This window comes from Pelobates fuscus, chromosome 8, assembly GCF_036172605.1.
Source record: "Pelobates fuscus isolate aPelFus1 chromosome 8, aPelFus1.pri, whole genome shotgun sequence".
Lineage (NCBI taxonomy): Eukaryota > Metazoa > Chordata > Amphibia > Anura > Pelobatidae > Pelobates > Pelobates fuscus.
In genome coordinates this window covers 81770096-81795439 of record NC_086324.1, presented here as the reverse complement: position 1 = coordinate 81795439, position 25344 = coordinate 81770096, and the positions used below count along the sequence as shown (strand labels likewise).

Sequence of the window (25344 nt, the reverse complement as noted above, 5' to 3'; positions counted from 1 at the left end):
CAAGCAGAAACTGTCCAAAAACTCACAAGTTCAATGGATGCAAGACTTGTGAAGCTGCTATCAAATAAGGGTCCTATGTTAAAACGTAACGTGACCTGTTAAAATGTTTAAAAAGTTAAAATGTTGTTATATGTTTGATTGAAATAGCTCAATCAAAGCTATCATGTCCATTTCCATTTTGCTTGGGGCCCCCAAATTTCTTCAAACGGCCCTGAGCTTATATACCTATAGACATTATATGTCCCTACTATAGCTTTCACTTGCTGAAGAAGGAATCATGATACAGGCACAATGTGCATTGTCACTTTCACCACTTTCAAAGTAGAAATATAGTAGAACTATATACTCAACTTCTTCACAAACATGTAAAGAACATATGTAGACAATCATGGATTTTGGCAGCAAAATAAATACTTGAGAACCAACCACATAACTCTAACTTGGTTGACCATGTGTGCTAAAAGGACAGTCAAAAACTTGCAAATTGCTGCTGATTTTCATTAGAAATTTTATTATGAATCTGGACAAATCTAGAATCAAATCCTATTAAGATATCTATGATAGCACAATACAGTTAATGGATTAGTGTATAATACATGCACACAGCACATGAAAGGAGTGTATTTAACCAAAATGAAGAGAGAATCACTGCATTACTTTCAAGGTATTTTTCATTGATATATTCCAACATGGACATCACAGCTATAATGTTCTCTTCACATGTTTGCTCAATCTGGTTTTCTGGTAGCTGGAAGCCATACGTTCCATTATCTCTTAGTTCAAAGGTATAGGCCAATTTTATTTTAAGGTCAGCAGCCCAGTCCGCTGAGGACCCAGAATTATCATCTGCAAGTGAAAAAAAACAAAACTAAATATTCAGGACTGTTGCTTTTGCTTTTTGAAATCTGGCAGGTATAACTCTTAATAGGCTGACTCTATCTATTTGGAGACAATCTTGTCTTAAAATTGGATACTTGCCTGAATTGTTAAAAAAAAAAGAAAAGTATGCCCCAAAATAACTTTAAAAAGAACTTTCATAATTTTGTTTTGGGAATATATCAGTTTATTCCAAGATCATTTTATTAAAGCATCATTTTTCTGAAGTATACTTTTGGGAGTTGATGTGAGAGAAGTATATTTGTTGCTTTACCGAAAGGGACACTATAGGCACCAAAGCAACTTCAGCCGAATTAAACAGTTTTGGTGTATACATCATGCCACTGCAGTCTCACTGCTCAGTTCTCTGCCAAATCACTCCCCTGTCTGTGACTCACACAGCCTCAATGAAAAAAATGGTTTCATGTTGAATCAGATGGTGACTGTTTTAATCTCCTCTGTGAACGGAACCTTACATAGAAAAATAGTTACCTAGTCACATAGCTGAAAAGAGACATACGTTCATCAAGTTCAGCCTTTCTCACATTTGTTTTTGCGGTTGATCCAAATCAATGCAAAAAACCCAGTCTGAAGCGCATCCAATTATGTAACAAACTAGGAAAAATGCATTCTTAACCCCAGAACGGCAGTCAGATACCTTCTTGGATCAAGAAGTTATTACCCCACGAATTAAAAAATTATATGTGTGTATATCACATTTTTGCAATTTTTTATCCAATTGATGTTTAACCCCTTAAGGACCAAACTTCTGGAATAAAAGGGAATCATGACATGTCACACATGTCATGTGTCCTTAAGGGGTTAAACATCTGTATGGACTTTAATAAAACCTCTTCAGTCAGAGAATTCCACATGCCTTAGACTAAATCTTCTTTCTTCCAGTCTAAATGCATGACCTTCTGTCCTATGTATAGTCCTAGTCAGGGGCGTATTAGCCGCGAGGCAAACAGGGCATTTGCCTTGGGCGGCATTTTCCAGGGGGCGGCAAAAAAAAACGCCCCCAAATGTCCAAGGCAAATGTCTTGTTAGCCTTGCGGCTAACAGACATGCCGGCGGGCTGCTGGGCGATCGGGCGGCACTGCCTGGCGGGCGGGCGGGCGGCCGGCGAGGGAGCACTTCCCCTTAGCTCTCTGCTCAGCTCCCTCGCCAGCCGCAGAGTGAGGCTGGGAGGCGGAGCCGGAATATGACGTCATATTCCGGCTCCCAGCCTCACTCTGAGGCGCGCGAGGGAGCTGAGCAGACAGCTCAGGGGAAGTGCTCCCTCGCCGGCCGGCCGGCCGCCCGCCCGCCAGGCACAGGGCCGTCTTTAATATGATTAGGACCCTGGGCAATGCATTTTCTTGGGCCCCCTGGGCCCTGCCCCTCCTATCCCTCCCCCCAATTACGCCCAATGTGCAATCACACTGACAGACGTACTGGCACATACAGACACAGACAGACATTAAAACATTCACAGATACACACTGACACACACATATATACTGGCAGACATACTGACACACACACACAGACGTATTGACACACACACACAGGCATACTGACACACACACAGGCATACTGACACACACACAGGCATACTGACATACACATAGGCAGACGTACTGGCACATACACACAGACAGACATTAAAACATTCACAGATACATACTGACACACACATACACTGACACACAAATATATACTGGCAGACATACTGACACACAGACATACATACATACACACACAGGCACATACACTGACAGATTTATTGACACACACACACACACACACACAGACATACATACACACACAGACACAGACACACACAGACACATACACTGACAGACGTATTGACACACACACAGACATACATACACACACAGACACATACACTGACAGATATACTGACACACAGACACATACACTGACAGACGTATTGACACACACAGACATACATACACACACACATACACTGACAGATATACTGACACACAGACAAACACATACACTGACAGATATACTGACACACAGACAAACACATACGCTGACAGATATACTGACACACACAGACACATACACTGACACACACAGACACATACACTGACAGAAGTATTGACACACAGGCATACTGACATACACATAGACAGACATACTGACACACACAGGTCTACTGACATATACACACACACATACTTACATACACAGACAGACATACTGACACACACAAACATACTTACACACAAGCATACATTTAGCCACCCTCCAGGTTCTTACCTTTTCCTGGAGGGTGGTTTCCCTGGGGTCCAGTGGCAGGCTGAGGCAGATGGGAGTTTTCTTCTGGAACTCCCCTCCCTGCCATTCTCCTCCCGCGCGGCTGTGTTCTCCGTCGGGAGGAAGTCCCAGCCGGTACAGGAAGGGGCCCGGTCGCACTGTTTAAGCGTCACAGTGCCAGACCGGGCCCGGGTGGCCCTTAGTGCATGAGCCACCCGGGGAGCCTCCTCAGCGTGCGGGCCGGTGCGGCTCTGTTCAGCCGCACCGCCGGGTCCAAGGGGGGCTGCGCAAATCGCGGGGCCCACGGGGCAGCTGCTCTGGGCCCCCCAGGTGCAACTGGGCCCGGGGCAGCTGCCCCGTTTGCCCCGCGTTAAAGACGGCCCTGGCCAGGCAGTGCCGCCCGATCGCCCAGCAGCCACTGGACCACCAGGGAGGAAGAGACACCCCCCCATCCCAGCATTCCCAAAGGTAAGGAGGCTGGGGGAGGTGTTAAATAAAAAAAAAATGTGTTCAAAATAAATTTTAAAAAAATGTGTTAAAAATAAATGTAAAAAAAATGTGTTAAAAATAAATAAATAAAAAATGTGTTAAAAATAAATTTAAAAAAATTTGTTAATGTGGGTGGGTGAGTGTGTGTCTGTGTCTGTTAGTCTGTGTGTGTCAGTATGTGTGTCTGTTAGTGTTTTTGTCTGTTAGTGTGTGTGTGTGTGTGTGTGTCTGTTAGTGTGTGTGTGTCTGTTAGTGTGTGTGTGTCTGTTAGTGTGTGACTGTGTGTGTCTGTTAGTGTGTGTGTGTCTGTTAGTGTGTGACTGTGTGTGTCTGTTAGTGTGTGTGTCTGTTAGTGTGTGTTTGCCTGTGAGTGTGTGTGTGTGTGTGTGTATGTTAGTGAGTGTGTGTGTCTGCTAGTGTGTGTCTGTTAGTGAGTGTGTTTGTCTGTTACTGAGTGTGAGTGTGTCTGTTAGTGTGTGTGTGTGTGTGTGTCTGTTAGTGTGTGTGTGTCTGTTAGTGTGTGACTGTGTGTGTCTGTTAGTGTGTGACTGTGTGTGTCTGTTAGTGTGTGTGTCTGTTAGTGTGTGTGTCTGTTAGTGTGTGTGTCTGTTAGTGTGTGTTTGCCTGTGAGTGTGTGTGTATGTTAGTGAGTGTGTGTGTCTGCTAGTTTGTGTCTGCTAGTGAGTGAGTGTGTGTCTGTTAGTGTGTGTCTGTTAGTGAGTGTGTTTGTCTGTTACTGAGTGTGAGTGTGTCTGTTAGTGTGTGTTTCTGTTAGCGAGTGTGTGTTTCTGTTAGCTAGTGTATGCGTATCTGTCAGTGAATGTGTGTGTATTTAGAATGCGGGGAGGGGGGAAAGGTTGGGTGGGGGTGGCGCGGGGGGAGGGGGGGCGCCTGAGTTTTGTCCTGCCTAGGGCAGCACAAAACCAGGATACACCACTGGTCCTAGTTATGAACAGATTTCCAGACAATGGTTTGTGTTGCCAAATATAATGCTGGCATATCCCCTCTGAGACACCATTTTTCTAAACTAAAGAGATCTAAATTTGTTAACCTTTCTTCATAACTAAAATGCTCCACTCCTTTTATCAATTTTGTAGCCTGCTTCTGCACTTTTTCTAGTGCCATAATATCCTTCTTTGGAACCAGTGGCCAACATTGCACAGCATATTCAAGGTGTGATCTTACCAAAGAGGTAAAATTATATTCTCATGCTAAGGTTAATGCCCCTTAATCACACACAGGGGGCTCCTGCAGGGTCCAGAAGGCTAGTATCAGAGCAAGAAATAAGACCTTTGAAATTAAACAGAATGTGCAATAATGGAAGTTTAAACATTAGATCTCTCTTTACAGGTAGTGCTTAGGAAGGCTGTGTAAGTCACATACAGGGAGGTATGACTAGAGCTGTTTACAAAAAGGTCTCTCTTCCCTCCTCTTCTTTTTTTGAGTTTATCATATCTTTCTTAAAATGTCTGCAACAACAGACCCATCTCAGTTACCTATTTACATTCTAGCCCGGGTTTTAACACTGCAAATTTAGTAGACATGTGCACCAGTGACATTTTCATTTCGTACAAATGATTTCGTACAAAACTAAAATTGAATTAGTCAAACCCGAATTTCATCCGCAAAACATTAATTTTAGAATGAAATTCATTAAAAAGGAATTTGTTTTTGTCTGAAAACAGCACTGCGCATGCGTAAAAAAATAGCAGTGCATGCGCTACCAGCTCCCTCCTTGTAATAAATAAATAACTATTTCTACCCTCACCTGTATAAAAACCTATGAGGGTTACTATGACCCCCATATTGCTAAAAAGGGAGGTTAAATCCTCCTGCATGCCCCTACTCGCGGTACACTGTTAGTAGGGGCATGTCCCCTAAACAAATTTAAAACTACTAGTCACTGGGCACCTATTGCTCCCTAGTCAATAGTGCAATAAGGGGGGACCCGGCACAGGTTAAATCCTGCCGCATGCTACTACCGGTGCTAGGTCCCCCCAATGTAGTAGGGACTGGTCGCCAGTGGCTGCTCGCTGTCATTTAAAAGTGAATATAAAAATCTGTATTTTATATAGAAGTAATAGAGAGCTACGGTAAGAGTACGTGTAACCAAAAGTTATAGTAAAAACTATAACAATATTGCAATATGAAAAAGTAGCTACTTAGATCTAAATAACTACTTTCTACACGCACTTTTACCGCAGCTCTAACACTTCCATATAAGATACATTTATATTCACTTTTAAATGACAGTGAGCAGCCAGTGGCTGCTCGCTGTCATAAAACTAAATATAAATCAGTATGGGTCACCATGACCCCCATATTGATAAAAGAGAGATTAAAGGGACACTATAGTCACCCAGACCACTTCAGCATAATGAAGTGGTCTGGATGCCACGTCCCCCAGGTTTTAACCCTTCAGATGTATGGTTACATTGCAGGGTTAATCCAACCTCTAGTGGCTGTCTTCCTGACAGCTGCTAGAGGTGCATCTGCGATGCTGGATGCAAAATTCACATCCAGCGTGCAGAACGTCCATAGGAAATCATTGAGAAATGCTTTCCTATGGACTGTTTGAATGTGCACGCGGCTCTTGCCATGCATGCGCATTCCGCTCCACTCGGGAGCTGACGGCGGGGGAGGAGAGATCACCAACGCTGAGGGAGCACGGTGCTGTATAAAGGTAAGTAGCTGAAGGGGTATTAACCCCTTCAGTGCCAAGGGAGGGGGACCCTGAGGGTGGGGGAGACCTAAGGATGCTATAGTGCAGGCTTCCCCATACTCCGGCCCTCCAAATGTTGCTGAACTACAACTCCCATGAATCTCATCCTATCTATTTAATTCATAGAATCATGGGAGTTGTAGTTCAGCAACATCTGGAGGGCCAGAGTTTGAGGAAGCCTGCTATAGTGTCAGGAAAAACGAGTTTTTTTTCCTGACACTATAGTGATCCTTTAAATCCTCCCGCAGGCCCCTACTCATGGCATGCGGCGAGTAGGGGCATGACGCCTAAACATTTAAAACTACTAGTGACTGGGCAACACAAATACCTAAATGGGGGGATATAGTGCCCTCCCCCCCCCCGTGCCCCGACCACTGACCCACGGCGGGACCTAATGGTAAGTATGACATTTTATTATACAGATTAGTTTATTGCCCCTTCACTATTATTAGGGTGAGGGGGGTAGGTAAGGTATTTTTATTGAGGGGGAGTGACTAGGGGCTTGGGGACCCCTAGTCACTTTATTATTTGTGGTCCCCGCCCGCCGATCAAGGGTGGGGACCTGGGGGGACATTAGGTCCCCCCATTATTTATTTAGGGTACCCACCTGCTGCTCATTGGTGGGGTCCAGGGGGGACATTAGGTCCCCTCTTTAATTTATTAGGGTCCCCACCCGCCACTCATGGGCACTATGTCCCCACCATTTTAGGTATGTGTGTTCCCCACCATGGGGGAACGGGGGGACCACTGGGGGCATGAGGGAGGATTTAACCTCCATTTTATTAATATGGGGGTCATAGTGGCTCACCCTCTGCATGGAGACACCAAAACTTTCCTCACTGAGTTGCATTGAGGTCTGTCACCTTGGCAATCTCAGCATTGTGATTGGCTGATTCATCACTTCTGATGATGTCAACCAAGGAGGCAGATCAAGGGATGAGCCAGCACCAAAAGACTTGAATAAAAGTAAGATTTCCCTATATTTGGGGGTGGGGGCAAGGGAGTGCCATGGGGGCTATATAGTGGTTTTAATACTATAGGGTCAAGAATACATGTCTGTGTTCCTGACCCTATAGTGTTCCTTTAATTTTCTGTATGTTTTTCTCACAATATATTTGTATACTGAGGTATTTTATTCAAACTTATTCATATTTGTTATGTTCTACTTACACAACACAACAGATGATGAGCCCACAGTGTATACTTTGCCATGTTTTTCCTTTAATTTTGCTGCAGCCTTTTCTGCAACCTCTGTCTATGAAGATAAAAAAAAAAAAGTTGTATTTGAAAACTGGTCGAATTATTTTTGTTTATTATAAGCATACTGTGGTCAAGACACAATTCCTATATATGACTTGGTTAGATAGATACTATAGATAGTTACTGAAAGTTGATCTACATGATTAAATGTATTGTTTAATGATTTTAATTATTGCATTAATAAATTCTTGAAAATGCTTGCTTTCTTATTTAATTTAGCTAGATTACTTTAGTTTATCTAGAGTCTTCGGCAAAAGTTTAAATGCATTTGACATATATAGAAACTGGAATATGGTACTCTAATGGCAGATACATTTTCATTTAAATCATGAGCAATTGGTGTTTACAGTGTAGAAATAGACGTGCAAGATTTCACTGACGTAATGAGGGTAAATAAGGTAAGCAGAGCAGTATAAATTTTAAAATAGTGCCTCTGAAAAAGCTTCTTCTTTTAAAAAATAGCTTGAATGGATTTTATATGAGGTAAAAATAAGTGTTATAAGTGTTAGCCATTGGCAAATAAAAATGTAGCTCTGGTGTATAGAAATGTGAATGGTGAATGTGTCATAGACAATCTAGACCTGCCGTGGCGAGTACATTTTAAGGCCTGAATAATAATGTATTACTTAAAATTTTAAGCCCTGTACAAAACTTAAGGGAACATTCCAAGCACCGCAATCAGTACAATATGGCATTGGATGGCTCAGCTCATTGGGTAAAAGTGATCGACTGAGACTCTAGGCCAATGAGCTAACAGCAAAGGAGCGCTCAGGCTAGCAGATTCCAGCTCTCCCGTCCTGCTGAGAGAAGGTGGAGTGGTGTCCGGTGGACTCTAGGAAAGAAGTCAAACTATAACCATATGGTGCTTGGGTACTCCTAGCACCATAACCACTACTGTGCACTTTGCTGTTATGATGCATTGAGAGTCCCTTTAAAATCCTATTGTTAACAGATATTTATTTATTTATTTATTTATAAAATATTTTACCAGGAAGGATACATTGAGATTTATCTCATTTTCAAGTATGTCCTGGGCCCACAAACATTGCATTGTTACAACAACAATAAAATGCTTTAAGTGTTCTCCGGTTTGAAACTTTAATACCAGGCATCATTATAGTCAGCCTTTAAAATACATACCAATTCTTTATGGTTTTCAGATTCATTTTTTTTGTAGCCAAAAGGAAGTAGGATATATTGTCCATAAGAATGAATGGTGAGATAACTTAAAATGTTAGGTCTATGTCGTTCAACAAGAGAAACCAGTGCCTTTGTTTCAAGTTCTGAAGCTGCTTCTGGACCACAGTAAGTAAGGCTAGAGCAATTTCTAGAAGCACCAACAGCTGAGAAGAAAATTACAAAACTAACATTAGAAACTCAGATTTATGATAAAGTGCATCTATACATGTATGCATCCATATTTTCATAGCACTTTGAGAATGGTCAAATAAATAAGTGTAAAGTTAACATTTGCTGTTGCAAATGGACATACAAAAATGCATGAACAATAATAATAATAATAACAATAATAATAACAGGAAAGGTACATTCAGATTGCATCCTGGGGATGTTACTTTTGCCCCCACATCCAAAAAAAGATCTAAAACATTGCTGAACTACTTTTAATAATGTCAGTATGGCACATGGACAATCGTGGACAGATATTAATCAATGTGAACTTTTTTCAAGTAAGAATCACAGCTTAATAGCTTGTTTTACAAGAGCCCAATGTGAAGACATTTGGCTTTGTGGGAAAGTCACGTCAAAAATTGCCCCATAGAAACTTCAAAAGATTTCACTGGGGGAGTGGAGCCTTATAAATGAACTGATCATCTGATCCTTTAATCCTGTAAGATAAACAGCATATTCTAAATCTCCTTACTCAACCCCAAAACCCTAGCCACCCCATAAATAAAGCCCTACCTATACCCAACTCTAATAAATATTTAGAGGGACATAACAAATTGTAAAAATTATTTTATACTTATCTCGCCTATTGAATACTTGATTGACAATTTTCCATTTACTTTTTTTTTCTTTCATTAAAATACAGGCAAATTAAAAAAAAAAAACATAATATAAAATGCAAAAAAAAAAAAAAGAAAAGCCTAAAGGCAAAAACCAACAGAGACAAAAAAAGACTGATAAAATAAATACCATATTCTCCATATTTTACAAGTCTACAAATCACAGTGAAATTGAAGCCAGTGGAGGAGTGTATGAAGTTTGTCACTTAAATTTCACTCAATGTGGTGCACTTCAGCCAAATGAGTGGATGGCATGTATTGTATTGATTTTAATGTATATATATATATACACACACACAAATACCCATCACTAATTCATAGAATAGGGGGCTTGGTAAACTTTCATTTGGTGGTTACAGCGGCTAGGGGTTAAATAAACTTTGATGCTTTGTGACTCCTGGTTCTATTAGTTTTGTAGGGCAAGAGGACTCTAGGTATTCTCTGTCCCTAGTATATTTAAACGTATAATGCTTATGGAAATTAAGGAACTGTGGAAGCCATACTACCGGCATACAATGTGGGTCCAATGGATCCCACATTTACTTTATTTTTTAATACTTATAGTTTTCATTTAATTTACATATGCCGGTTTGACGGAGCAGAATGACTATTCCATAGACCTCCTAGCATATATTCCATTAACCATTTAGCAGCATAAAGGAAAGCAACACATCACTCTCGGCTGTGGCAATAAAGTATAAATTGTTATCTGCCTGTGTTGTTAGTTACTGTGATCTCCAGGTCTCGAAATCAAAGCCTGTGCCTGACATCATTATAGCTGCAACCATATCTATCTAGATTGTTCTTTTCTACTGCTGAGACGTAATATTACCTGATAAACCCACAGATAGCAAGCCCTGTTTTTTCAGACACACATGAAAAATAAAATCCAATGTGATACTTACAACACCATTGTGAATTAAAATTTCTGTTTAGGTCTACACCATAGCAGGTTCCATTTCCTTGTGGTGATCGATTTTTTCTCCACAGGCGCTCCTGTTTTTGTAAAAGGAACCCAGAGTAAAAGTTGTAGTTGTTGACCATAGATAATATAATTTTAACATGAGGTTACCCTAACACAGAACATATAAAGGTAGGAGACAGTGGACACACAGACACTGAATAAATTGAGGCAAACTGAGGTCAAGGGACACTGAAATACACAGAAACGATAAGCAGGTCAATATCATGGAGTACGGAGATCATGATGATTGAAAAACAGAGCTGAGTCAGAAAACATAATAAACAATAATCAGAATCACACACACTATTTGCCCATGCCAAAGCACTGAACAGACAGTGGAGTTGTGTTTAACAGCCCAGAAACAAGTCCTATTGAACGGCGTTGTAGTCAGCACCTAATATTGCCAAAATGATGCTACCTGTTGTGGCTCCAAAAATGACACTAATCAGAATGGAGTTGACCATATCAGAAAGGATGCCAGAATGATACATCAAAACTCTCCTATGGAAGCACCATTATGGGGCAGGAACTGTGACATATTGTCCTTCTCATGGGTTCTCTTGAATTCTTGTAAATTTTGAGAAGGCCAGCAGAAAAATATGAAATAGTTTTTTTTCTTCTTATGTTAGCAGCATAAGAACTTGCAAATGTGACATTTACTCATTGTTCTATGGTTTGTTCCCATTGCAACATTTCTAAATATAATTATACCACATATAAAAAAAAAAGCAATCCACAAAAAAAAATCATCCTTATTGAATTTGGCATCAATTATATACACAGCATATAAACTTATTAGGTTCTAGAATCAGAGCTCTGTATGTTGCTAGACTATTTGCAGTTGTTTTTATGTAGCTAAATTGAAACATTTGCTTTACTGCTCAGTATTTGACTTATGCAGGGTGGAAACATTTTGGTTCTTTCGTGTTCTTCAGTGTGGAAAAAAACAGTGCCCTATCTTCTTCTCCCAACTACATCTGTAAAATTAGCAGGCACTGCAAGACTTAGCTAGGCAGGGCATAACCACTAAAGTGAAAGCTATTTGAAAAAAGGTGGAACAGTAGCAGGAGTAATTTAATCAATACAATTTTAATGAGTTGAGTGTAAAACAAAATGACCTGTTCCAAACTGGCATTGCAGTGGTTCAAAGTTTCTGTCACTAAATGGAATATTAACTGATACTAGCTGTCATATGATTGTCCAATCCTCATGCCCCAGTGGGCAGTCAACACCATTGCAATGGTAGGAATATATACTATGGTTTACCCTCTGCTGTTCCAATATTCTTTCCAGCATGCCTAAAGTGGAGTTCCATAGTGTACTGACATCCTGCCATAGACAGTGTGTGTTAGGCCCTCTTTCTTCTTGCTACTGCCTCGAGGATTGACTAGCCCTCACACTGTGATAGAAATGCCTGCCAATCTTCCTTCAACACTCAAGTATGGCTTGCACCTTTGTGTAAGCTTTGTGAATTGCAATCTTCACTACAACATGTTGGACGTATGCAGTAGAGCACACACCTGTAAAGGAACACTCTCGCAGAGCTATAACCATATAAGCATCTCTGTCAGTAACCAGAAACCCTATATGTGGATAAATGCCTCTCTGTTCTCCCAACCAATTTGATACCATGAGTCTGATTGCCTGCAACATGTTTGCAGAAATCCACCATTTCAGCATGTAGCAGGAGTGATCAACAGCCATGCTGCATATCCAGCCCCAACGTGCCACCACCATATCCAGGCACTGTTCACTGCCACCAGTCTAGTGTCAAGGAACTGGCTAAAGAAGCTCTAACATTACTGCCGGAGATGACGTTTCACCTCTGGCAGCAAAAGGCTGCCTATGTGCAGCATTCTAATCACTGAAGTAGTGCTCGGAGTAACCCTTTGTTAAAAATAAATTCATAGGGCTTTTTTTTGTGTGCTAAAGCTGGAATTGTGGAGAATGCATAAGGTATTTTAAAACAATAGCCCAACATATCCATGTTAGATAAACAGGTATTTTGGACAAAGTTTCCACATTCACTGGCAAATCCCTTGTGTGGTGAATAACCCTGAATAGATTTAGTCAGAATATCTGTTAGTTTTGCCAGTTAGTAGCATTGACCCCATACCAGCTATGCTGATGTAAAATACAATGTGCACTAAATTTAGACTTAGTGGATGGTACTTTGACATATATTCTGATTTAATAACAATGTTCATGCTTGACTTACATTTGTCCAGGAGTATATATACCCATCAACATTTACGACAGGTATGACGTAGAAGTCAACTTGGCTGAGGACATTCGGAAGTATGCGGTCACTTTTGTGGTTAGCAAGGATCTGCAAGTGAACAAACACATAGTGGTCTTTAACTTTTACCAAGACATAAAAAAATGCATAAAAAGTTTCAGTTTCATAATGAACTGATAAATGGAAAGCAACATTAGTAAAGCATGCACAAGATACACAATTAGAGTATGTAAGGTGAGTTATAATACTCTCCCGGGTAGAGTTCTTGAATGTATATGCGTGCGGTATAGTGAAAAATAATTGAGAAATATTATTTCACTAACACTTTATGAAAGGTTTACAGATATTTTACCTCTTTTACAAACCACTGGCAAAAAGCAACAGCAATCCATTCACGAGCATGAATTCCACAGTCAATAACAACAACTTTTTTCTGCTTGTCTGATGGCCATCCAATCTGCAAAATTATGTATTATTTCTTAAATTATGGCATACATGTTTCTAATTGACTCAAATGAGAGATTTCTATGAATTATTTTGTTCCAGAAATTAAATTGTATTTAGAAAATGGCAAACATTACCTGTAACAAAAATCATAGGCTTTTATATATTACATGCATATTTTATTTTATATCACACTGTACATAATTAAATATGGAAACATTTGCTATAAAATATATAATAAAATATTTAAAAGCTCATCCATCAGGCATAAGGCTGTACTATGCACAATCTATGTGAGATTGCTACAATTATTTCTACAATTGGAGAATTGTATTCTTGGGAGAATGTTCAATTAATGTTCTCAGTGAAGGTCTGAAGAATCCCATAAGCAGATTCTACCCAGTTGAAGAGTGCTTGTTTCCATTCCATACAAGTTGTAACAGTGAATAAACAAAATATCTACATTCCTACATTCTGTACATAAGCCAAGTTATACTGTCACATTAAAACACATGGTTTATTGACTTACTTTGAAATAATAGATTGGCCGATGTTCATATGTGCTTCCTAAATAATGGTGCGTTACCAGATCACCATGTCTTTCTTTAACCTCATCCATCCATTCATAGATCTGTTAAACAGAAATAATGGTTTATCAACCTCTTCCAAACAGATAACCAACTGATTTATTGTCACATGATGGACTCATAATCTGTACTTCTAGTTGTTCAAAGGTTATTGATTGCATTCTGTTATTGGGCAGACTAGATGGGCCGAATGGTTCTAATCTGCCGTCACATTCTATGTTTCTATATGTTTCTATATGTAAAAGGCCTCTAGTTGGTTTTACATACATACTCATTCCTCCACAGTTACTGCAGTGTGGTGACAATCCTTCCTATTACCTATACAAACTGTTCCAACCAGACATATCTCTCAAACACACACTCACACCCGCACACACGCACTCACACACACACATGTACATACACACACACATATAGGGTACAAACCTCAATGTTGTCCCAACTTCTCCAGTGTCTGTGAGGCTGGACAGGAAGAGGAAGGAATCACTTCCCATTTGCTCACTAACAGCCGCTCACACAAGAAGTGCCTTGTAGGTGGAGCAGGGACAGCGATGAGTGATTCACACTGTATAATTGTCATGGAGTATAACCCTAACATGCAGAGTTTCGGATAGCAAGGAACAGACAAAGGGAATATAAACATCTTACCAGGCCTTATAGTGCCCGGACTTAACGTTAGACAGAGAAAAGCCTAGTCAAAATATGGGCCGAGGTCAAGGTAATGGAGAGACAGCGAAAACGAGAACTAGCCAGAGTCAGATACACGGTAATAATCAGAATAGCAAACAAGACAGGCAAGGGTTAACAAGAAACTCAGAGTCAGGAAACAAAGCAAAGGTCAATACCAGAATACCATACAAATCACTAGGAACGCACTAACGGGTACTGGGAACAGGAACCACAATAGGGCACAGAATCCAGGGCCTGGTAAGTTTAAATACCTTTATTTTTAATTTGATTGGTCCACGTCATGCCTGCGCCCGAAAACATGTGTGAATGGGGGCGCCGAAATGACGTGGGCCAATGGTACCTGACCGCAAGATTAGGCTCCCATTTTCCCTTTAAGAACATGCTTGCAATGTGAGCAGCATTCCCAATACTGTACGGGCCGCGCTTCTGATCAGAGTGTTCAGCGCACGCGGCCCGCCAAGAGCAAGGAGCTTCCGAGCCACACGAGGCAGGAGTGCTCGAGCCGCATGTTGCTCGATCAGAGGACCCCTGCCGGCTCGTGGACCGGGTAAGTACTGTTACAATAACAGCTCAATCCACTTAACTATCAATCATTGGAAGGTGACTGAACTACAGAAGATATAAGAGAATGAGTTCTTCACAAATAACAGTTTAAACTGCACATGTCCTAAAAATCTCTTTCTCGTATATCTAAACTTGACACCCCCCCCCAAAAAAAAACTAAAAAAATTATTTTAGTAACTAATTTAAGCACGTAAAGCCTAAACCTTAAAAACACATTATTTTATTCATTTGTTTAACTCTTTTTAACTAAAAATCAAGAGTACCTAAACACCCCATGCACTCAAATACTACATTTAACCCCACTCTAACCCTAAAACCAATATTCATAAATAGCCCTTATGCCACAACTACAACCCTTATCAAGTTTTTAATTGTCTCTTAAACATCCTATTTTATTGTAGTGTGATGTTAACTCTATTTAAATCTTAAACCCCCCATACCATAACCACTTTTAATATCATAACCACTTTTAACATTTTCTTTAACCCCTTAAGGACACATGACATGTGTGACATGTCATGATTTCGTTTTATTCCAGAAGTTTGGTCCTTAAGGGGTTAAGCCTCCATGCATTTACAGCTGTATAGAATGACTATACTGATATTTTGAAACATAAATATTATAAACAAAAATATACTACTGGAGAATAGTAGAAGCAGTCCAGTGTAGAAAAAAAATATTGAAATGTATTTGTACCTATGCATGTGAAATATGGAAGTTGTATTGCAGTAGAATCTGGAGGGACTTAGTTCAACATCTCTGATATAAAGGGCCCAGTGGTTGCTATCCCAAATTGCATTTGTTTACAAGGAAATTTCCAGACCCCAAAACACTTTTCTAAGTTAACCTTGTTACACCCCCATGACTGTCAATCAGACAGATGGTCCTGTTACCTCCTGCAGCTCATTGAGACATATTTGTAAGACAGGTGGTCTGGGCAATTGCCTGCCTCTTGAGTTTACTTCAATGGAGCTTACTCATAAGGCAGGCAGTTTCTCAGAGAACCTGCCTTGAAAAGACCTCTCATTGAACTACGTTGGGAAGTCTGTGATTGGACGGCCACAGAAAGCCTGGGATCAGAAAGAAGGGGACGGCTCGCAGTAGCTGAATATACTAGATCTGCAACTATTGCAAGCCATGATTTCATATATCCCAAAAGAAAACATGCAAAACAAATTACATGCATTTCTTTGGGGTTATATCTGCTAATTTGTTGTTTTTAATTTATTTTAAGGTAGTAATTCTTTGCGGCAGCGAACCTACAAATGTATAATTAGCTAATTCTCATTAGTGGGACTTTAGTTGCATACAAATCTGTTAGGGTCACAGTTCTGTGCGTATAAGAAATAGCTTTTTTATTACCTCTGTCATTGGATGATACTTTTTATAGTCATAGCTTTCCAATGATATTTTCTGCATTTTGCGGTCAGTCACAGTACTTTTGTCTATTAGTTTTTGTACATCTTCAATCATGATCCTGTAAATTAAAAATTCCAAAGTGAGAAGGAAAATAATATATACCTATGTCTGCCATCAATTGATCATATTATCCATCCAGTCACAAAACCAAGCATCCAGCCACATTTTACATACCACACAACATTATCCCTAAATCTACCATGCCACTAATATATTTATTTTCTAAAATCCTCATATTAGGTTATATATTGTCTAACTGGTCTCTTGCCACTTGTAGAAGAGGCTAATATAGATGAAGGCTCACCTGGTATAAGAGGATCAGCATTCATCTCAAGGACAGATTCACCATGTACTGTGAAGTTCATTATTAGAGCCATGATAACCTTAGAATAAGCTGTGAATACTTAAAGGGACACTATAGTCACCTGAACAACTTTAGCTTAATGAAACAGTTTTGGTGTATAGAACATGCCCCTGCAGCCTCACTGCTCAATCCTCTGCCATTTAGGAGTTAAATCCCTTTGTTTATGAACCCTAGTCACACCTCCAAGCATGTGACTTGCACAGCCTTCCATAAACACTTCCTGTAAAGAGAGCCCTATTTAGGCTTTCTTTATTGCAAGTTCTTTTTAATTAAGATTTTCTTATCTCCTGCTATGTTAATAGCTTGCTAGACCCTGCAAGAGCCTTCTGTATGTGATTAAAGTTCAATTTAGAGATTGAGATACAATTATTTGAGGTAAATTACATCTGTTTGAAAGTGAAACCAGTTTTCTTTACATGCAGGCTCTGACAATCATAGCCAGGGGTTTCTGCATAAACAGAAACAAAGTGATTTAATTACTAAATGACAATGAATTGAGTAGTGAAATTGCAGGGGAATGATCTATACACTAAAACTGCTTTATTTAGCTAAAGTAATTTAGGTGACTATAGTGTTATAAGAGCTCTGCAAATAGTTTCAGGAAAAGGCCTATAGTTCCTCTTCCGCATGTAGGAGTAAAGGAGCAATAGGCCAACACCTTCTACTCTACTACACACTGTTCACATGCCCTGATTCACTATGCTCACAGTTCCTCCTTATATGTCCATGGAAATAGGCCAACTGAAAATATTAACAAAGACAACATTCATTAAAAAAAAAAAAAATGGCATGGCTAATCCCAATAACGATAATGAAAATGACACTATAGTGACGTGCCGGTGCAAAACTTTTTTTTAGCTAATGAGATATGAATGTGAAAAAAAAAGCATGAATATGAGGACAAAAAAAAAAAAGTTAGGTTTGTGCCCAGAGTATGACTGAGAGTCTTTTTAAAGTTATAGTTGCATATTAAAGGGACACTATAGTCGCAATTCAACTTTGGCTTAATGAAGCAGTTTTGGTATGTAGATCATTCCTCTGAAGTCTCACTGATCACTTCTTTGCCATTTAGGAGTTAAATCTCTTTTCTTTCTGTTTATGTAGCCATAGCTACACCTCCCCTGGCTGTGACTCACACAGCATGCATGAAAAAAATGGTTTAACTCTCAATCAGATGTAACTTAATTAAAAAACATTTTATCTCCTACTCTTTAAAATGAACTTTAATGACATACAGCAAGCTATTAGCAGAACATGAGATACAAAAATTTAAAATTAGTTTGCAATAAAGGAAGTATAAATATTAGACTCTTTTCAGGAAGAGTTACGAAGGCAGTGCAAGTCACATACAGGGAGGTATGACTAGGACTGCATAAACAAAGATATCTAACTACTGATTGGCAGAGAATAGAGCAGTGAGACTGCATGGGCATGGCATATACACCAAAACTGCTTTATTAAGCTAAACTTGTTTTAGTGACTATAGTGTCCCTTTAAAATTATAGTGTTGATCACTCCATGTACCGAGCATTACAGTACCATTTTGAATAATGTACATACGTAAAAGGAATTGCTTGCTGGAGAAGTTTTTCTTTCATTTCCTCAACGTGAGAATATGGAATCCGCACATGAATCTCCCTTAATGTGGCTATATCTTCAGTCATGTCTGGCTGCCATAGATCAAGCTGTAAAATGTAAATTTATTTGACATAAAAACATGCCTGAATAATGTGAATTTGATTATTTTAGCAAATATAAGAATAGTGATAATGTATCTTTTTATATTTAAATTTTCACACTTTTGCATAATCTCAAATTATATGCCATGGTACCAGGAGCCGTGATACTGACAGCTTCCAGGAGCTTAATACAGCAAGACAAAGCTTTCTGTATACAAAGCTCTTTGTATACAGAGCTGCATACCGGCTATATTTTAGGGGAGGAGAGCAAGGGTAGAGAGCTGTAGAAGACTATACAGGGAGTGCAGAATTATTAGGCAAATTAGTATTTTGACCACATCATCCTCTTTATGCATGTTGTCTTACTCCAAGCTGTATAGGCTCGAAAGCCTACTACCAATTAAGCATATTAGGTGATGTGCATCTCTGTAATGAGAAGGGGTGTGGTCTAATGACATCAACACCCTATATCAGGTGTGCATAATTATTAGGCAATTCCTTTCCTTTGGCAAAATGGGTCAAAAGAAGGACTTGACAGGCTCAGAAAAGTCAAAAATAGTGAGATATCTTGCAGAGGGATGCAGCACTCTTAAAATTGCAAAGCTTCTGAAGCGTGATCATCGAACAATCAAGCGTTTCATTCAAAATAGTCAACAGGGTCGCAAGAAGCGTGTGGAGAAACCAAGGCGCAAAATAACTGCCCATGAACTGAGAAAAGTCAAGCGTGCAGCTGCCAAGATGCCACTTGCCACCAGTTTGGCCATATTTCAGAGCTGCAACATCACTGGAGTGCCCAAAAGCACAAGGTGTGCAATACTCAGAGACATGGCCAAGGTAAGAAAGTATGAAAGACGACCACCACTGAACAAGACACACAAGCTGAAACGTCAAGACTGGGCCAAGAAATATCTCAAGACTGATTTTTCTAAGGTTTTATGGACTGATGAAATGAGAGTGAGTCTTGATGGGCCAGATGGAAGGGCCCGTGGCTGGATTGGTAAAGGGCATAGAGCTCCAGTCCGACTCAGACGCCAGCAAGGTGGAGGTGGAATACTGGTTTGGGCTGGTATCATCAAAGATGAGCTTGTGGGGCCTTTTCGGGTTGAGGATGGAGTCAAGCTCAACTCCCAGTCCTACTGCCAGTTTCTGGAAGACACCTTCTTCAAGCAGTGGTACAGGAAGAAGTCTGCATCCTTCAAGAAAAAATGATTTTCATGCAGGACAATGCTCCATCACACGCGTCCAAGTACTCCACAGCGTGGCTGGCAAGAAAGGGTATAAAAGAAGAAAATCTAATGACATGGCCTCCTTGTTCACCTGATCTGAACCCCATTGAGAACCTGTGGTCCATCATCAAATGTGAGATTTACAAGGAGGGAAAACAGTACACCTCTCTGAACAGTGTCTGGGAGGCTGTGGTTGCTTCTGCACGCAATGTTGACGGTGAACAGATCAAAACACTGACAGAATCCATGGATGGCAGGCTTTTGAGTGTCCTTGCAAATAAAGGTGGCTATATTGGTCACTGATTTGTTTTTGTTTTGTTTTTGAATGTCAGAAATGTATATTTGTGAATGTTGAGATGTTATATTGGTTTCACTGGTAAAAATAAATAATTGAAATGGGTATATATTTGTTTTTTGTTAAGTTGCCTAATAATTATGCACAGTAATAGTCACCTGCACACACAGATATCCCCCTAAAATAGCTAAAACTAAAAACAATCTAAAAACTACTTCCAAAAATATTCAGCTTTGATATTAATGATTTTTTTGGGTTCATTGAGAACATGGTTGTTGTTCAATAATAAAATGAATCCTCAAAAATACAACTTGCCTAATAATTCTGCACTCCCTGTAGAGACAGGACATCATCGGAGCTTGCTGGAGCTCCTTGGCAGAACAGAAGAACAGCCACCTTTCCTCCCCCTGTTGGGAAGATGTAGTTAAAGATGCCAGTCACCATCACTCCAAGAGAAGATGGTAATTGGAAGATGGCTGGCAGGGGAGAGCAGTGAGTGTACTGAGAGACTGACAGCAGGCATCAGACAATCTCTTAGCAGACTCTAATTTCTCTGCTCCATCATAATACAGCAGGGAAGCAGCACTTGCTGTCAGACTGTCTGATGGTTGCAGCTACTCTCACAGCACACTATCACCACTGCACCCGAGTAAATGTGTGTGTGTGTGCGCGCTACTGACAGTGGATATCTATGTGTGAGAGTATATGTGTCTTTCACCATGCATAGGTGTGTATGTGTCTAAAAGTGTATTTTGGTGTCGGTAAATGTACATACATATCTCTGACATCGTGTATTTGTGTGTGCCTGAGAACGTGGGTCACTATGTGGCACTGAGTATATGAGTGTTTGTCTTTATGGCAGTTGTAGTGGATATCTGTATCTGTGTGCATATGTGTGGGTTTATCATCTGCATATAGGTGCATCTATCAGTGTGTGTATATCTGTATTCAAATATTAGTGTGCATGTTCAAAAAGTCAACATTGCTGTAATGAGGAATATTTGGGATGGATAACATCATGGCGTTGCAAAAACATACAATGTTTCCTTACAACACTGTTTCCTTATCTGTAACTTTCTTATTCGCTAAATGTTTTTTTGTTTTTTTCTGCCTAACCAAAATGTTAATTTGTGTTTCCATTAAATAATGATCTATCTATGCATGCTTAGACAATAAACACATTTAAACATTATTTTTCAGGACACACACAAAAAAAAGTATTTTTTGTGCAAACAGCTTGGCGGTGAAGGGGTTAATTTCAGATTTCTGAAACTTTTTCTGGCAGGAATAGTGAAATTGCCTTTAAATCCTTCACTCTGACAGTAAATACTATTCTATCAATAATTGCCATGTTACCTATTAACCATAGCACTAATTAAAAATATATGCATAGCCTGTAATAAATTAACCTAAACTATACCCATTACCAACCATAATCCAATGTATTTCCTGTAACCTTAAAAATAACTCTTAACCAGAATTGTTATCCCTGATTTTAACATATCCACAAAGAGAATTAAGAAACGAAAAATATATGAATCATCCAAAGGATGACAGTGTTTTGGTTGTGTTGGTTTTCTAGAACTAACCAGTATTATTGGTGGTCTTTTACAAAATCAATATATCTGGGAAGAATGGCAAAATTTAGGCAGAGAAAATTTAACATTTTTAGAAAAATTTAATGAATATGAACGGATTAGAAATTAAATCTAAAATAAAATTTTCAAAACACTACTTTTAATGATGTCCTATTTGTGATACCTCTGTGTAACAGCATCCACAATAAAAAAAAAAACCAAAAAACAAACTAACAAAAAAAAAAAAAAACAACAACACAGGATATGCTCAATGTAATCTATGTTTTATGATAATAGTAGATCAGTTTAGCAGAATGTCCGGTTTTCTATCAGGTAATCAGTGTCATCATATATATCATATGACCATTATCTCTCTCTTATCAGTAGAATGCCAACACAAGCTTGTTAGTAAATGAACAACTAAGAGATTAGATTATGTATGCCAAATGCATTGATAAATTAAGTGTAAAAAGTCAGAATACTAAACAAACATTTGCAAATTAGCACAAATATAAATTATAATATTGAAGGCAATAAAAAAAAAACAGGGAAGGTGGTGCATAAAACAAAAACAAATGCTTAAATATATATTTGGTACACATTTGGTATTATATTTGGTATTAAGTATTATATAAATCATAGTATACTACTTACCATCCACTTTTCAGCTACTTCTCTCAGGTATTGAGCATGAGCATCTGTCTGCGGGGTGATTTTTAGGACCTGATCTCTGTAATAATGAAAAACAAACATAACAATTCAGAACAAAGATCAAATTTGTTCTGTGTCTTAAGTTTGGCGTCGAACAGTTACTGGAGCAACTGGCATCTGACGTACATTCAGAAATATAAATTTTTTTTTTAGTTGACATAATTCAAATTGCAATATTTCTGTTTGTTGATCGAATGACTGTGGACCACGCAAGATGTAAAATAAGTACTGTTGCTTCCCTGGATTTTAATATTATGTTTATTTATGCTCATAGTTAACATACAAGTATTTGTGGTGTAATAAAAATCAAATTAAATGCAGAAACCCATATCTCTTTATCCTGTAACTGGATGCTTCAACCTTAGCTTCCTGTCAATCATTGTTATAAAACTGGCCTTTGTACCTGACAGTCAGCTTAATGAACACATACTGTTTCTGAGTTTCTTCTTTATTAGCAATGGTAGTCATGGCTTTGTCTTATCTGAACTGGATTAAGATGTATTCTGCTTATTAAAAACAACAACAACAACAAAAAAAAAACATGGAGCATCTCATGAAAAAATGGTTGGCATAAGTTACATGTGATTTTCATGTTTTGTTCCAGACAAGGGACAGTTCCCCTTTTGGTGCCACAACTTGTTTACAGTCTATTGAAACACAACGCAAGTACTGCTCTATCAGTGTACATGTCCTGTAGAGGGTGCCTTTTTTCAGCACTTAGAAAGTGTTGTTCTGGAACTTAACTGGGCTGATGGGGGTAAGTACTAGGTACCTTGGCCAGTGTCCTCATTAGCCCAGTCTGCCTCATGTACTTGATAGCAGAGCTGCAGGAACAGTTATAAAGAGTGCAAACCTTAGTGCTATTCTAGCTCCTCAAGTATCTGTGTGTCTGGACAGGAAATGGTAGGAATCACTTCCTGTTTGCCCATTAGCAGCCTCTAAAGAAATGCCTTTCAGGAGGAGCAAGGATATCAATGAGTGATACACACTGCATAACAGCTCAAGTTGTTCAACAATCAATCAAAGGAGTGTAACTAGACCACAGAAGACATAAAAGGGTGAATAACTCATAAATAACCTAGCTTTATCAGATTATTGGTGACGCGTTAGTGTATTTTACTTTGTTTTACACTTGTCTATTTTTATATTTCATTGTTTTATTTTTTGCTTTTATAAATAAAAGTACTTTTTATGGGACCATGCTGATCGCTGCTGGATTTATGAACACCCTGGTCCTTGGTGGGGACAAATAACCATCTACACCTACTGAATTGTGAGTAAATGTGTAAAATGTAAATGTGAGTACGTTTTCAACATATTTGTTGTATTTTAGCCTCACAGTTTTACACTACTGGAAATGTTCCTTTCTTTCTAATATGTCCATATACAGAGAGGTCAAAGCAACACTCATATCCTAGAGTGGGGATCATACCACTCCAAGCCATATCCAGGGAGCCGATATTCCGCTCCATAATATGTGAGTGCAATATTTTACCTTTGTTTAAAGCACTTAAGATGTCACCTTTTATCACATAATTACTCTGAACTTTGCATTGCTGCTTACACAGCATGGTCTAACTAATGTGATAAGTAATTCTTTCCTTTTTCTTTATTTGTTGTTGGGTTTTTTTGCCAATCTAGATACATTTACAGCATATTTCTCTCATCCTCAATTGGTCCTTTGTTATAGTCCACCAAAAAGTAAAATAGTGTGAATACATTCAATTTAAAATTAGGAATAAAACCTTGCCTTTTAGAAAGAGGTTCTCTTGGAATTTTCCTCATAATATGACCAACATAAATATCTCAATCACAAACAAGGGATGCAAAATGAATGTTTAATAGGTAGTTCAGTTTTTGTTATAGAGATTATTATGCTCAATAGTACTAATTTTATTGACTACATAAGTAGGAAAGGCTGAGCTAAATTAACTTGTGAGCCTAATGTTTTTGTTGTACTAGACGTACTGCAGTTTGTGCATCAACTACTAACGGATCTAGCCTACTTCATGGTGAGGTATCTCTAGACATCATCTAATTTTTTATTTCACCAAGATCATAAAAGTGCAAAATACTTCTGACCTACTGAGCATTAATTCAGGCAATGACGATTCATAAAAATATCTTAAACTAGTGATACCCTCGAGGATGGCTGAACATCATGATAAAGGTAGTTTCGTAGGTCCTCCACAACCTATAGGTTTCTGCTGTTGTGCTGCCAAGAACAGGGTTTCCCAATTATTTTTCCCATGGAACACTTTGACATGGTATAGCAGGGTTCCAGAGTGTGTGTTCATAAGGTTCTGGATACAGTTAAAAATTTTCTAACTAGTGGTATGAGTTTGTAAAGTTTCACAATCTTCAATACGTTTGTCAAAATTATATCCAACAAAAAACAACAAAATTGAGTCCTGCAACATCTGTGGTCTATAATTAGAATGTCTTTACAATCAACCTGTGCATATTTTAGCATCACTTAGACTAGATCATGTTTATTTATTTTGCTAGCTACACAGTGCAAATTATTAAATTACACAAATCCTTTAAAAGCCACATCACACATTCAATTAATGCATTTAGCAAGTTCTGTGGATTGTCGCTTCTTGGAAATGTATTTAACTGACTCCTCTAGAAGGCTTTTAAACAATTGCTGAACAGCTGATGACGTCAGGTGCTAGAAATAACTCACTTAGCTTTTCATACTCTAAATGCAAGTATGGATTATCTTGTCTCTTAAAATTCAGATTCTCTGTAAGGAATATAAAAATAGCAATTGTAGGTGTGCGGACAGCACATATCAAACAAAATATCTTTCTTTGGTGCTCAATGTGAAAAATCTACTGATAAATAATTGTACATCAAATACTTACCCATCATATTGAACATTTACACAGGATGCTTCATACACAAAAACTCCCACCAGGCAGATGCCGTAGTATA

The 25344-nt window shown here is 38.9% G+C and overlaps 2 protein-coding genes across 2 annotated transcripts in view; both read right to left on the bottom strand.

Moving 5' to 3' along the window:
- Positions 1–25344, bottom strand: part of LOC134570823 (carboxypeptidase O-like) — a 467541-nt gene that overhangs the window by 84556 nt on the left and 357641 nt on the right. The gene's annotated exons all lie outside the window — the stretch shown is intronic.
- LOC134570824 (carboxypeptidase O-like) lies at positions 570–25344 on the bottom strand. Its single transcript, XM_063428804.1, has 11 exons — positions 25275–25344; positions 22348–22423; positions 18477–18601; positions 16496–16610; positions 13822–13923; positions 13201–13305; positions 12828–12938; positions 10551–10641; positions 8759–8961; positions 7529–7613; positions 570–846 (listed from the first exon to the last, which is right to left on the bottom strand). The coding sequence occupies exons 2-11, from the start codon at positions 22348–22350 to the stop codon at positions 575–577; spliced, it is 1212 nt and encodes a 403-aa protein (XP_063284874.1). The 5' UTR covers positions 22351–22423; positions 25275–25344; the 3' UTR covers positions 570–574.